This window comes from Aotus nancymaae, unplaced genomic scaffold, assembly GCF_030222135.1.
Source record: "Aotus nancymaae isolate 86718 unplaced genomic scaffold, 86718_ANA_hifiasm-v0.15.2.pri h1tg000029l, whole genome shotgun sequence".
In the NCBI taxonomy this organism is placed as follows: Eukaryota; Metazoa; Chordata; class Mammalia; order Primates; family Aotidae; genus Aotus; species Aotus nancymaae.
Window position 1 is genome coordinate 81014770 of NW_026988442.1, and position 14484 is coordinate 81029253.

The 14484-nt window shown below is 35.6% G+C and overlaps 1 protein-coding gene across 3 annotated transcripts in view; it reads left to right on the forward strand.

Moving 5' to 3' along the window:
- The window catches only part of DPP10 (dipeptidyl peptidase like 10), a 1408189-nt gene that overhangs the window by 863420 nt on the left and 530285 nt on the right, over positions 1–14484 (forward strand). For all 3 annotated transcript variants that reach the window (XM_064382830.1, XM_064382829.1, XM_064382831.1), the window contains exon 2: positions 9134–9248. In XM_064382830.1, coding sequence (XP_064238900.1) covers positions 9134–9248 — 115 coding nt within the window. The remainder of the gene's footprint in view (positions 1–9133; positions 9249–14484) is intronic.

Genomic DNA, 14484 nt, shown 5'->3' on the forward strand with positions numbered 1-14484 from the left:
TGGAATGATACAGTATTTGTGTGTTTGTGACTGGCTTTATTCCCCTTAGCACTCAAGCCAAGTGTTTTTAAAGTTCATCTATGTTGTAGCAACTGTCAGGATTTTCTTCATTTTCAAAGCTGAATAATACTCATATATACATACAAGGCATATATACCACATTTTGTTTTTCTCTTCATTTGTCAATGGTCATCTGAGTTGTTTCCACTTTTTGGCTATTGTGAATAATGCTTCTGTAAACAGAGGTGTACAAATATCTGTTTGCATCACTGCTTTCAATTGTTTTAGGTATATAACCACAAGTGGAATTACTATTGACTACTAATGAGAATCTTATTTTACTATTTTGTTAGATATATCACAATATGAATTTCCAGCTACAATTTTGATGTTGTTTTAAATACTCTCAATTTTCTCATGTATCATTTTTTCTGATATTCTTTAGTTAGTACTTACTTTTCTTTAATTTTTCCTTACTTTTTTTTTTTTTTTTTAGCTCTCAGAGTGTATTTAAGGCAGTTATTTTAAAATCTTTCTCTAGTAAATCTGAAGTCTTATTTCTTTAAGGTTAGTGTCTGGAGATTTATTTTGATCCTTTGTATGGACTAGATATCCTTGTTTCTTTATATGCCTGGTGATCTTTTGTTGAAAATTGGTTGTTTGAAAAATCAGACACTTCTTCCGGTCATTGTAGACTGTGTGGAGGAAGATGTTCTGCTCCTAAATAGCCCAGCATGAAAGTTTAAGTTTTTCTCAGGCATTTTCTAGGCATGTGTCTCTCCTGGGCCTGTCTGTGTAGTGTTCTCTCCCAATCGCCCCATAGACAGGGCTGCTTTTGTTTGTTTGTTTATCTATTTATTTTGAAGATTGCCTTTAAATGTTTCATCATCCCTAAGATTTTACCCCTGCTTCTTCCTGAACTCTTGGCTGTTGCTCTGCACTACTGTTTCCATAACATCTTGGCCACAGTTTCCGCATGTCAGTATACTCACGGTTTTCACAAAATATGTTACCCATTACAGTTTTCCATGGTTTCCAAACTGAAATTAAAACTATAGAGTCATTTTCATCCAAGATCTCCAATTGAGGCAAGACAGAAACCAGTCCCTCAGGCACCCCATGGACAGGCCAGAACTTTGCAAGTAAGTTCGACTGCCCTCCTTCCTTCCTGTGAGGGAAAAAACTAGAGAGCGAGCTACTTCTTTTTACTTCACTCACTGTTCCAAGGTGGGGCCAGCACAAGCAATAATGCATGAAATGTCCTACCTTTTTCACTGTTGCTTTTTCTTGATTGGACCTTCACTTGGTTGCAAAGCAGTGAATTTGGCTGGTTACCAGCGCTCCCAAAAACTATTTTAGTGAGTCGCTAGTTTACTTGGTGATCTTGTGGGGGAATGAGGACCTGGAGCTTTCTAATCTGCCATCTTTCTGACATCATTTTGTCTTTTTTAATACCTTTAGTTGTAGTTTTTAACCCTAAATGTGTCCAGAATCCCAATCACTTAGTCCTATCTCAGACTTGTAAATTATGATACTAAAAGTCTAAAACTAACACTACACCATATACTAAGGATAGCTGTCACCTATTTTGTTTCTAGATAACTGTTAATTCATCTAGGAGTATGTATTAGTCAGTTTTCACACTGCTATAAGTAACTATTTGACACTGGATAATTTATGAAGAAAAGAGTTTAATTGACTCAGTTCCACTAGCTTAACAGGAAGCACAACTGTGTGGCCTCAGGAAACGTACAATCATGGTGGAAGGCAAAGGGAAAGCAAACACATGTTACCATGGCAGAGTAGGAGAGTGAGTGAGTGAAGGGGGAGGTGCCACACACTTTTAAACCATCAAATCTTGTGAGAACTCACTGTCATCAGAACAAGAAGAAGGAAATCTACCCTCACGACCCAGTTACCTCCCACTAGGCCCCTTCTCCAGTTCAACATGATATTTGGGTAGGGACACAAATCCAAACCATATCCAAGTGTGTCACCAATAATCATAATTATTGGGGAGTGATACATGCAAATTGCAACTGATATTGCCAGTTGTTTTATAAAAAAAAATTGTAAACAAACGCAAGCTTAGGCAAAATAGCAAGACCCCATCTCTACACAAAATATATAGAAAAAAAAGTAGCCAGGTACAGTGGTACATGCCTGTGGTACCAGCTCCTTGGGAGGCTAAGGTGGGAGGATCACATGACCCCAGGAGGTTGAGACTACAGTGAGCCATGATTTTGCACTGCAGTTCAGCCTGAGTCGCAGAGCAGGACCCTGTCTTAAAAACAAAAACAGGAAAAACAAACAAACCCAAAATAAAACTAAAAAAAAAACAAAACAGAAGAGCAAAAAAACATACTTGCTTGGCATTTCTAACATGCTTCTAGCTGACATTGGTGCCTTTGGTCTACAGCTCAGATTTCAGTGTGAATTAGCACTGCCTTATGTAGGTCAACAGCATCAACCTATAAAGACATAATTTTGAAAACTGTGTAACTTGTGATCAGTTAAAAAATAATGATTTTACTTAGAATAGAGTCCTCTAATCATAGAAGGATAAATGAGAAAACCCTGAATGACATGAGAACAATGAGCAATTTTAAGAAGCAATAGGCAGTATAAGTATTAAGTGCAAATTAAATATGAGAAATGATCTCTATGATTCATTTTCTTTATTGGTATTCTTAACTGATGTTTTGCAGGAAACCATGACTGATCTCCTAATGCTAGACCATAGTCCATAATATTTAATTGTTATTTACACTAAACTCTTACATTCAATGACTGAAGTTTTATTTGGTATAATTGCATTTCTTTCTTTAAATTGAGTTTAACTTTTCTTTTTGTGGTAGTTTTCCAGACATGCTATTCAGACAATGTGAACTTAATAAAAATTTAGAATTCTTTTCTTTCTTCAATATGTTATAAAATATTTTAAATAGTATAAAACTTACTTGTTTCTTTGAGGCAAAATGAGATTTTTCCTGCTCCTTTTTGAAACTCTTTGAAAATTATCTTAGTTTCTTTTATGCTTATAAATCTAATATAGCTTGTAAATTTTGTCAATTATTTTTGCTAGAAGGAAAAAAATGCACTTTGTTGAAATTTCCAAATATCTTGTGTGTATTTTTATACACATTTTCGACTTACATTTTTTCTCTTTTTTTTTTTTTTTTTGAGATGGAGTTTTGCTCTTATTTCCCAGGCTGGAGTGCAGTGGCACCAACTCTGCTCACCACAACCCCCGCCTCCCGGGTTCAAGCCATTCTCCTGCCTCAGCCCCCTGAGTAGCTGGGATTACAGGCATACACCACCACACCTAGCTAATTTCGTATTTTTAGTAGACGAGGTTTCTCCATGTTGGTCAGGCTGGTCTCGAGCTCCCCACCTCAGGCGATCTGCCCTCCTTGGCCTCCCAAAGTGCTGGGATTACAGGCGTGAGCCACCACGCCTAGCCTCGACTTTATTTTTTAAAAAATTCCTCTGATTCCTTTTCCATTCCAGAATTTATATAGTTATGTAACTCTAGCATATCCAGCACCTTTTTTATAGGATGTTGATTGAATATGCAAAGTGAATGTTTTATATCAATATAAGGAAATTAATAATTTTCTTTTTTATTTCCCACAGCAACATTTTATGATTTATTCTTTTACCTTTATTTATTTATCCTTGTATTATATTGTTGCCTAGAAATTTCTTCCTTAGACTTTATGCTCACTGTGAACAGGTCCCATTTTAATTTGTATTCCCAGCTTCATGTTGTGTGATATCCCAAACCTTAGCACATTACAGTACATTTTGTTAAATGATAAATGTTACTATTTAAAGGAAATTCCAATTGAATTTCTATGTCTCAAGGCTATTCAAGTCAGAGCTAAATGTTTCTTAGGTGTGTTGCAAGAGCATGTTTCATTAAAATGGAGTTTATTTCAGGTATCTTTTTTAACTCTAAAATGCTGTTTCTCTAATATCATGAGACAATATAGAAACTTTTTAAAGTAGTTCAACTTCCTTTAGGATATTTTCAGATTATTCAGTATAACTGTCTTTGGACTATTTCTAACCTTTTCATATTTGACATTATTTACAGTTGAAAAGGTGAATACCATCAGTAAAATAAAATAAAAAAACAATTCAAACTTTTGAGCTTTTTAACAGAACATGAACTGATGGAAGAGGATGCTCTTTTTTTTAATATTGAGGAACTTTATTGAACTTCTCTGAGAAAATTTACGATTCTATGTGAATACATATTGAAACAACTAAATATAGGGAAAGGATAAAAGAAAAGAGAAGAACTAAGTTTTTTAGTGATTGGTTTAATTATATTAAGAACAACACTAAGAATCAGTGTAAACAATGTTAATACTCTAAAACTAAGAAACCTAAGTACATCTTTTCAAACAGAATCACAGATCTTTTAAAGAACTTTCCCTGTGCTTCTTAGAAAATAGACAGGTGTGGTTGGAGAAAATCTATTTTTGTTAAAGCACACCCACATTCAATTTAGATTCATAATTTCAATATCTCAATGATTTTTCCTTGTATTTTCTCTAAATGTCATGTTTTTTAGACTATTTTAATACAGATAGATTATATTTCTCTTCAGAGTACATATGGCAGATAAATACACTGATGTTTTCCAAAGGAAAGTACAAGCAGAATATTGTTAAAAAAAAACAAATTTTGGTATCCTTTACGTCCTTATGAAGAAAAGCAAATCTGATGGTTATATTTTCCCAAATAAAATGGTGTTTAACACTTGCATTTTTCCTACTTATGATTTCCAGCATTTTTTTCCTTGAACCTAAATAAATAAAAAATGAATTTAGACTTAAATAAACTATCTTTATAATGGTAAGCCTTGTCTTGTAAACTAAACTGTTCTCTGAAGGGTGATGAGTAATTTGTTGGTGGTAGATATAATGTAAATAGTTAGGTTGCAGACTCAGTTTAGTTTGGACTATAGCACTAATGTGTCTCTAGGCAATCACAATACTTAATATGATCTGACATTGAACACAGCATTTCAACTGATGCATCCATCCACTGGAGGGCTCATTTACAAAAGTAGCACCATATATGGATTATTCAATCTTTGTCCCTAAGTTTCTAGACCCCTCCTTGTGATATCATAATCTAACATACACTCTATTCTGCCACCAAAGCATCCAGATGATAATGTTGCAAGCTCCTAACATGTCCCTTGCCTAAGGCTGCTGCACAGGATCATACCTGTTCTGTTGGTCTGGCATGTACAATTGATTGTTTCCAGATGTTCGGTGGTAGGAAGTCATCAAAAACAAAGTCAATTAGGATCACTATCATCACCACTTAATTAACTGGCCAATTACTTTCCGAGCACCTATTAAGAGAACAAGAAAATGTTAACTGATGTAAAGAATCTAAAATTGTCTAAGGCTGGGTATAGTGACTCACATTGTAATCCCAGAACTTTGGGAGGTTAACGCAGGAGGCTAACACTGCTTGAGGCCAGGAGTTTAAGATCAGCCTGGGCAATATAGAAGACCTAATCTTTACAATAAATAATTTTTAAAAGTTAACTGAGTGTGATGGCACATGCCTGTAGTCCTAGCCACTCAGGAGGCATGGGCAGGAAGATCACTTGAACCTAGGAGTGAGCTATGATTGTGCCAGGGCACTCCAGTCTGGGTAACAGAGCAAGACCCTCTGAAAAAGATTTTTAATAAAAAATAAAATAAAATTTTCTAAGATATGATTCTTAAGGAGTTAATAACTTTAACAACAGGGATATGATGGATCTTTATACATGGTTTTAAGCAACACCATCACTACCATTCACCATGACGATGATGATGATGATATTCATTTATGATATTATGAATGATGAGAAAGAGTGCAAGTGTCTTGAGGGAGACCATTCCAAACAGTTCGCTTAGTGTAAACTTTCTTATTGTGTACTTAGGTAAGAGTTTTTAATGAATTATTTTATTTTAATCTTTCCAACATTTAAAAATAATTATCATTATTATTCCAGTTCACGTAAAAATATTGAGGCTCAGAATAATTTAGACGTCTGTTCGCAGTCTCCTAGCTCTCAAGTAGCAAAGTTGGATTCAAACTTATTGGTACAGTGTATTTTAGACTTTTTTTTTCCAGAGAAAGGAAAGTCATATCTGGCTTACATAACTAAGAGAAACTCCCAAGAGAACAGACATTTGAGCAGGATGTTGAAGGACTGACAGTGTCTATAACGGGATGCATATGAAAGGGGCTGGATGGAACAGAATTAGAAATGGAATGGTGATATGAAGGTTGAAGCACCTGAGGCAAATGTAAGGAAATGATAATCAGAGCAGCATGAAATACAGGATTCTTTCTCAAAAGGAGACTGTGCTGGCTGGGGGAGCTGGAGCGTGGATATAGATAATTATTGTTCTAGACTCACACATCTGTGTTTGGTTCTATAGCTAGTGTAGGGATGTTAAAGAACTTTGGAGAATAAAAGTAATGTAAGTAACACCATGCTTTAGAAATGCAATGGTAATAGAATATAAGATGGATGTAAAGGGGAGAATTATATTGTGTTCGTTAAGTCAGCAGTTCTCAAACAGGGACTTGTAGATGCCTTGGGCATTGATGAGTCATTTCAGAGAAACCACACATTCTTATGTGCATCACTTTAGGAACAGAAAAATATGTCTCACTCAAATTTGTTTTACCACTTTTTAAACGGTAGACTTCCTAGTCAGTCATAATTGGGAAAATAGACGTTTATTTGCAAATATTACTGAATTCAGTATAGCATTAACGAATTCTGAATATTACTGTGAATCTTTCCAAATGAAAGGTATTGAGGTACAAATAACATTGATTTATTGATTCTTTAATGTACTTGTTCTAGAAATATTTATCTTTACAAGTGGCATCCTAGTGGTTAAATATGATCTTTGTAATCAGATTTTATGAACTGGAACTCCAGCTGTCCCACTTATTAGCAATAAATGGATATGTTACTAATCTCTTTTAATCTCATTTTCTTATCTGCAAATTTGTCAAGATGACACTAATCTTACCTGATTATTTTGAGGATTATGTGAGATTGCAAATCTAAAATATTTCCCAGACACATGATAAAATATCTAACCCATTATTACTCTGTGTTAGATCATGTCTGGTAGACATTACATGGTTTTATCATAGTCACAAACTGAAAAGCACAGTCAAAAGTCATTTCTCAAATAGTTTGTCATGAGTTGGAGTGACAGTGTATCAAGATCATAATCAGTAAATTTCAGTTTATAATTTTTTCTTTGATTCTCGTACTGAATTGAAAAGTCAGTTATAATTGCTGCATTGCTATTCATTTCCCCTTTTTTTACAATGTGAAACAGTAATACCTGCTTGCCTCCCTTAGAGTTAATAAATTGGAAAGTATTTGTGGTTCTTGGCCCAGATACCCATTTGCTGTTGGTTATTGACCCTTTTTCACTGTCTCAGTTCTTGAGATGAGTATTTCACAATTTATAAACTTTGATTTACAGCAGCAACCTCTCTAGTTCTGTCACTCTGCCTTCTGAGTAGCCTTGAAGAAGGGCATTATTATAGAGAATCACCAATCATCACAGCACATGCATTCTGACAAAAAAAAAAAAAAAAAAACACTCACCTGGAAACCTGCAGGAACATTGTCTTCCAGATAAGGGTTTATGGTCTCAAGACAGCTATTGACTGTCTTTTTATCACTTCTCTAAAGCTGATAATTTGGGAGAGTCACTCTCTTGATTTACATGAAAAATATGAATGGGAATCCTAACGTGCAAGAGGAATAGAAGTGTTGGATAATCGAAAAAGAGGTGTGGAGCAAGCCATTGAGCAAAAAGTGGAATCTATCTCTCCTGGATTTGGTTTATCAGAATGAAAGACTAACTTAGAGTGACTTATCTGAGAAGGGAAACAGCAAAGAACAAAATGTCTCCTATGCATGGTTTCTTCTTGTGCATATTTAGAGTCTAGTTCTTTAAATCTGATGGGTTTATGGCACAGTTCAATACCAAAATCACTATATGAAAATTGGCTTCAATGTTTTAATCTGTGAACCACAGGAACTCATGTACAATTTATTAAATGTTTGCTCTTCTGTTCACGTTTGTTTAAAACAAAGCTGCTCTATAGCTTCTTGGGTGATTTGTGCACATGTAGTGAACTGGATACCTTCACGTTTTGTTTCATGTATCACCAAATCGTTAGGTATTTCTGAATAAAGAGACTGTATTGAGAAAGGAGGAAAACCAGTTGGGAAATGGGGTGGGAACAAAAAAATGAGAGGCTCAGTGTTTTATAAATTTTATGGCAAAGAAAAGCTGACATTCATTTTAAATCAATGCAGTCTGTGCTTTGCTTCAGTGAATTATGCCCACACATGTCTAGTCAACACAGTAGAAACACAGATCATTGGAGGAATGAAAGCTTTACCACATGCATCGTGAAAGATATACAAGTTTCTTTTCCCCATCAACCATACCTTTTGTCAATATCATGCATATTGCCCGGTGAGAGAACGTCGTTAACCAGATATAGAAGGACTTATTTAATTTAGTTACTACATCCTTTAGTTTTTATGAGTGGTGGGAGATCTGTTTAAAAAAGACCTGTTTGGTTAACAAATGTGCGCTGCTCTGCAGTGAGGGACGTTTTGAATGATTTTCCTATTTCTAATCTTTTCCCCACTCCAGTTAGAAAGTAGTCCACAGTGCTTCAGAACATTTATATTTAAATCTTTATTGTAGTTCCATTGTAGCAAGAATAAATGTAAATGGACTCAGCCTATTTCCATAATTATTTTGCAGAGTATTTTGGCTATCGTCCTGGTGTTTATAGTCAATTCATTTTCACACCATCTACATTTTGGACAGCAAGCATAAAACTCTGCTGGTTTATCTCACAGAGAGATCAGATTGCCCCCCAAAAGATAGCCATTTATAATATATGCACTTTTGAATAATTAAATGAACTACCGAAGAGGAAATGGATTCTAATAAGCTTTCAAACTGTGATTGTGCCATGCACTGAATCATTTCTTTATGAATACATTTCTCTTGGAGCATGTATAATTATGAAACTTTTTTTTCTATCTCGGTAGGAACTGGGAAGTAACAGCCCTCCACAGAGAAACTGGAAGGGAATTGCTATTGCTCTGCTGGTGATTTTAGTTGTATGCTCACTCATCACTATGTCAGTCATCCTCTTAACCCCAGGTAATCTGTCTTTATTCCTCTGTTATGATGGTATTGTGGATGATAATTTCACATTCAAATGCCTTAAGAGGGTAGCAATATGTGGTATCTTAGGGCACATTAGCATTGGTTGGAATTTGGGGAAAAAAAAGCATAATCAGACATTTTGCAAATGGCACAGTAATTCTGCAGTTCAAATATCATGCAGGATATTTTGGGGAAGCTAAAAATGTAAAATATACAAGTTGAGAATGCCAAGGAGCTTTTAGTCTCCATTGCCACTTACAGCCTTACTATGTGTTAGTTTGACAAATGCAGAAGACATTTGACTTTTATTGTGGGTTGAAGATGAGGGAGTGGTATCTGAAAGTTTCCATATATAGATCATAACTCAACTGTATGGAAAGGGAAAGAGAGGATTTGATGGAAAAATTTCAGATCGAAAGAGAGTGATCTAAACCTCTACATTTGGACACTTCTTTCTTTCTTTTCCTTTCTTTCCCTGAAGTTTTTACATTCTAACTTTCTACCCGATCTAAAGAACCTCTGCAAATTGCCTTTGCAATGATTTTTGGACCGTGTTCTTCAGATTAAAGAGTTCAACACTAATATGGAAATTATCATTGTGTTTAATTCTTTTGGGGGGACTATTTCAAAACCCTGAAGATTTATTACTCTTTAGTAGGTACTTATAAGGAAGGCAGAGATAAGGGGATTACTATTAAACTCCCCTAATTGTCTTCCAGATACATTTGGCATGTTGCTGCAACCCTCCCACCCAACTGTTTTCTCAAAGACTGAATACCCACATATGGCACAGTATTATGAAAAATAGTCATTTCTGGGATAGGATTGCATGAATTCGGAAATCAACTGATATTTTAAAATTATAGCCTGTTGTTGAATATTATTTATTTCCACTTCAGTTTTTGTCTTAGCTTTGTTATTTTATGAACCCCTTAAACACATTGAACTTATTTGTTGATGTACGAAATACAATTAATGGTAACTCTTTTTCAGAGTCATTTAGTCACATAATTTCCGTGACAAATTATATAAATGACAGTATCAATTGTTCCAATGGGGCACTTTGTGAAATATACCATCTTTGTAAAACTACTGACTTTGAAATATATAAACTGCCAAGAATACAGTTGTTAGCTGTTTTTGGGGTTATGTGTATATTGCATTTTAGGTTTTGGGGTACATGTGAAGAACATGCAAGATTGTTGCATAGGTACATATGTGGCAATGTGGTTTGCTGCCTTCCTCACCTTCACCTGTGTCTGGCATTTCTCCCCATGTTATCCCTCCCTAACTTCCCACGCCCCGCTGTCCCTCCCCTCGTTCCTCCCAACAGACCCCAGTGTATGATGCTTCCCTCCCTGTGTCCATGTGTTCTCATTGTTCAATACCCGCCTATGAGTGAGAACATGTGGTGTTTGATTTTCTGTTCTTGTGTCAGTTTGCTGAGAATGATGGTTTCCAGGTTCATCCATGTCCCTACAAAGGACATGAACTCATCATTTTTAATGGCTGCATAGTATTCCATGGTGTATATGTACCACATATTCCCTGTCCAGTCTATCATCGATGGACATTTGGGTTGGTTCCACGTCTTTGCTATTGTAAACAGTGCTGCAGTGAACATTCGTGTGCATGTTAGTTGTTATTTAACATGTGGAGAGGTTGAGAAAGAAATAAAGGGAGCCAGTAGGGAGGAAGGAGAGAAAGGTAATTGGAAAGAAAAAAAGGAAAAATTCCCTGGTAAAAGTTGGCTTATCCAGCATTCTCCCAATAACCTTTTCTCAGCTGCCTCATTTGTACATCTGTAATACAATGTAATTAAACAATATGATGGCTCTAAGTTGCTGCACAATGCCAAGAATCATTGTTATAGGAATATGAGTTCCAGTATGGTGTTTCACTTAAACATAAGAAGTTTGACATAATTATAAAAAATGAATGAGCTGATTTTGCTGCTTTCTATTGATGGCTATTAGCCAGATTCCTGTCATAATCCCTATGTATTTCTCTTGAATTCTTTATCTTTCATTCTGATTCTAGCATCCTTGTCCCAGTGATTCACTTTCTCAGGTTTTCTTTTTACTCACTGAGGCCATATTGATACTTTAGAGTACTTGAGAGTTTGCTGCAACAAAGGCCATATAGAGTTAGCCACTCACTAAATTAAACTTTCTCTGCTCAACCCTTTCCAATATTTCTCAGTATAAAACCACAGTGATGAACCATAATTGAGTTCATTTTTGTCCTGCACTTCTTCATTTATTAAAGCAAGAGCAAACATGGCATACCTTGGTTTGAGTTCTGTCTCTCTAAGACATCAGTTTTGTGCAATTTGGCATGTTATTTAACCTTGTCTCTTACTTTACTCGTCTGTATTATGAGTAGAATATTTATTGCCAACATTGTAGTGTTATTATGGAGGTTAAATGAGATAATGTAGTCCAAGAGTTTTGCACAGTATCTAGCACTGCTGCTGCTATTTCTTTGATTATTGCCATTATTCAGTACTTATTGACTACCAGAAACCATACCAAGCAGTGTTACATAAAGGATATTTCCCAGAAAAGGTATAAAACATCTCAGGAATATAGATCTTTGTGACTTCAATTTTAGTTATGACGAATGGAAAGGGACACAATATTTAACCTGGAGTTAGTCTTCTGCGGTCAAATTATTCATGCATTCATTCATCCAATAGGTAATTTTGGAGTACTTACCACATTCTAGGTGTTATGGTAGTTGGCCCTGCACTTTCACTATTTTATATCTTTTACCTCCAATCCCTAGTTACATAAATATACACATTTAGAAAACTCACATATTTAGAACAACCACAGCCCCCCCCAAAACCCAGGCTTAATTTCATATGATATTAATCGTACAAATAGAAGTGGCATTTATTTATTTATTTTTGTTTTGTTTTGAAGTGGGGTCTTGCTCTGTTGCAGGCTGGACTGCAGTGGTGCAATCATGGCTCATTTCAGCCTCGAATTTGTGGGCTCCAGCAATCCTCCCACCTCAGCCTCCTGAGTAGCTGAAACCACCATGACCAGTTATTTTTTTATTTTTATTTTTGTAGAGATAGGGTCTCTCTGTGTTGTTCATGCTGGTCTCAAACTCCTGGTCTCAAGCAATCCTCTTGTGTATGCCTCCCAAAGTGCTGGGATTACAATCATAAGCCACCACACCCAGCCCACAATTATTATTTAGATTTACAGTTTACCAAATACATTTCACATACTACATGCTCAAAAGTCTTTGGATTTCATTATTATTATTGGCAGGGACATTATAAAATAAAAAAGTAAGTAATTATACTAGAGTGGCAAAGGTATTGCTATAGGAAGCAGACCTCCTCCTTTATACAGAGAGTGTTCTATGCTCTCTGTAAACTCAATGCCATCAAGTGCCTAGAAAATTATATAAATTGATGAAGTGGGTAAGTATAACAACAGTGGTTAGTCATTTGAGTTGTGACCCAGCAAAATGGCAGTCTAGTTGCATGGCCTTTATGGTGGGCTCAACCCAAAAGTGTCAGAGTAATATATAAAGCCAGAAGACTAGTAGTTTGCAGCACAAGACTTGGGTCTTTACCCGGGAAGTACTTTTAGAAGTTATCTAGTCTTGCCTCTCTCATTGGACAGGAAAAATACCTGAGTTTTTTAACTTTCGGGGTGAGAACAAGAATATGCATCAAGACCATGTACCCTTTTGATTTTACATGTGTCTGTGGCTGTGTATGTCTGTGATCAGACTGCAATGCTCCAATTGCACCAAGCCTTTCTCTTCTAACCTTCAGGCTTGAGTTCTCTCAGCTGTGCTGGAACAAAGCCACAAAGAAAAACCTCCAGCTGGAAATTCAACATACAGCATCACCCTTCCGGTCTTCCCCCTGTCCACCAACATGTTCTCAAGGCCTAGCTTTTAAGTGAAACCACTGAAGCAGGTGTAAACTTTCAACCAAGTAGGGGAATCCATGTCAGGAGTGGAAGCTTCTGATTGTGAGATTTTAGCAAGACACTGGGCCTTTTAGGACAAGGGCTGCCTCTAGAACAACTTTTCCAATTAGAGCAGCAGTCAAAAATTCATATAGCTGCTATAATTATATAACCCTGGGCTAGTCACTTACCTCTATGGTATCAGTGTGTCATTGAAGAAAAGGACATCTTTAGTTTGCTAGAATGGGAAGTGATCTCTTGAAGTGTATTACAACTGTAATGTCTATTATTGAATATATTAATAAACACCACCAACAATAATAATGCTTGTTTAGTGACAGATATAGCAACAGATGAATATGGTGAGCTCTTTCACTGAGATTTTTCTATCATGAAAATCCATTTAGTGGGTATGTTTAAAGATGAAAGCATACAAAAAGTTGTTTAGTCAAAGAAATGTTTTTGAAACTCTTTTACTCAAAATAGCATGACAATTTTCAGGTAAGTGCTAAGGAATGCAAGCCTGTGAACAGAGAAACACATGTTCATTGTAATTTTTGTTTGATTGCAAATTATATTGCAGAAGTAATTTGACACACATGCCTTACTTTCTAAGATTATCAGACTCTTCCTTGCCTTGTGAAGAGAAGTCCTATTTTTGAAGAATAGGCTAACTATTCAAGTAATTTATTTTATAAGTATTTCTGAAAGAAACAAATTATTCACTCCCCTCTCTAAATTAAAAGGTGGACTTATTCAAATGCATTGATGAAGCCTACATTTTTTTTCTTTTGAGTTTGTTTAAAGAAAATGTTTATCCACATTTATTTTGAGAATATATTAACTATAAGATCAATAATTATACTCTACAAATATATGAGAGTACATTTATGCTTAAAGTTGTGGAAGTCAGTCTAGTAAAGCTGTGCATTTTATTTGCAATCTTATTTTTACACTTAATATGTAGAATGAGAAGGACTATACTTGGGAGAACATTATGTGCAGAATACGATTACCAATTTTAACCTGTTTTGAGAACAAAGGTGCGTATTTTATGAGTCAATGCATTTGATAGAGGATATTCATCAAGCTCTTTAATCCATCTGCCATATTGAAATAGCCACCTGAGAACTGTCATACTCCACAATTCTTCAGCAGCAATGGCCTTTTGCCTTTTGTGTGTCTATAATCAGTCGGTGCCAAGACAGAGTCATCACACTGATTATCTGTCATGGCTGACTAAGACCAAAATGTGGTCTTCATTGTTAGCTGTAGCTCTTGTTTCTTTTTGA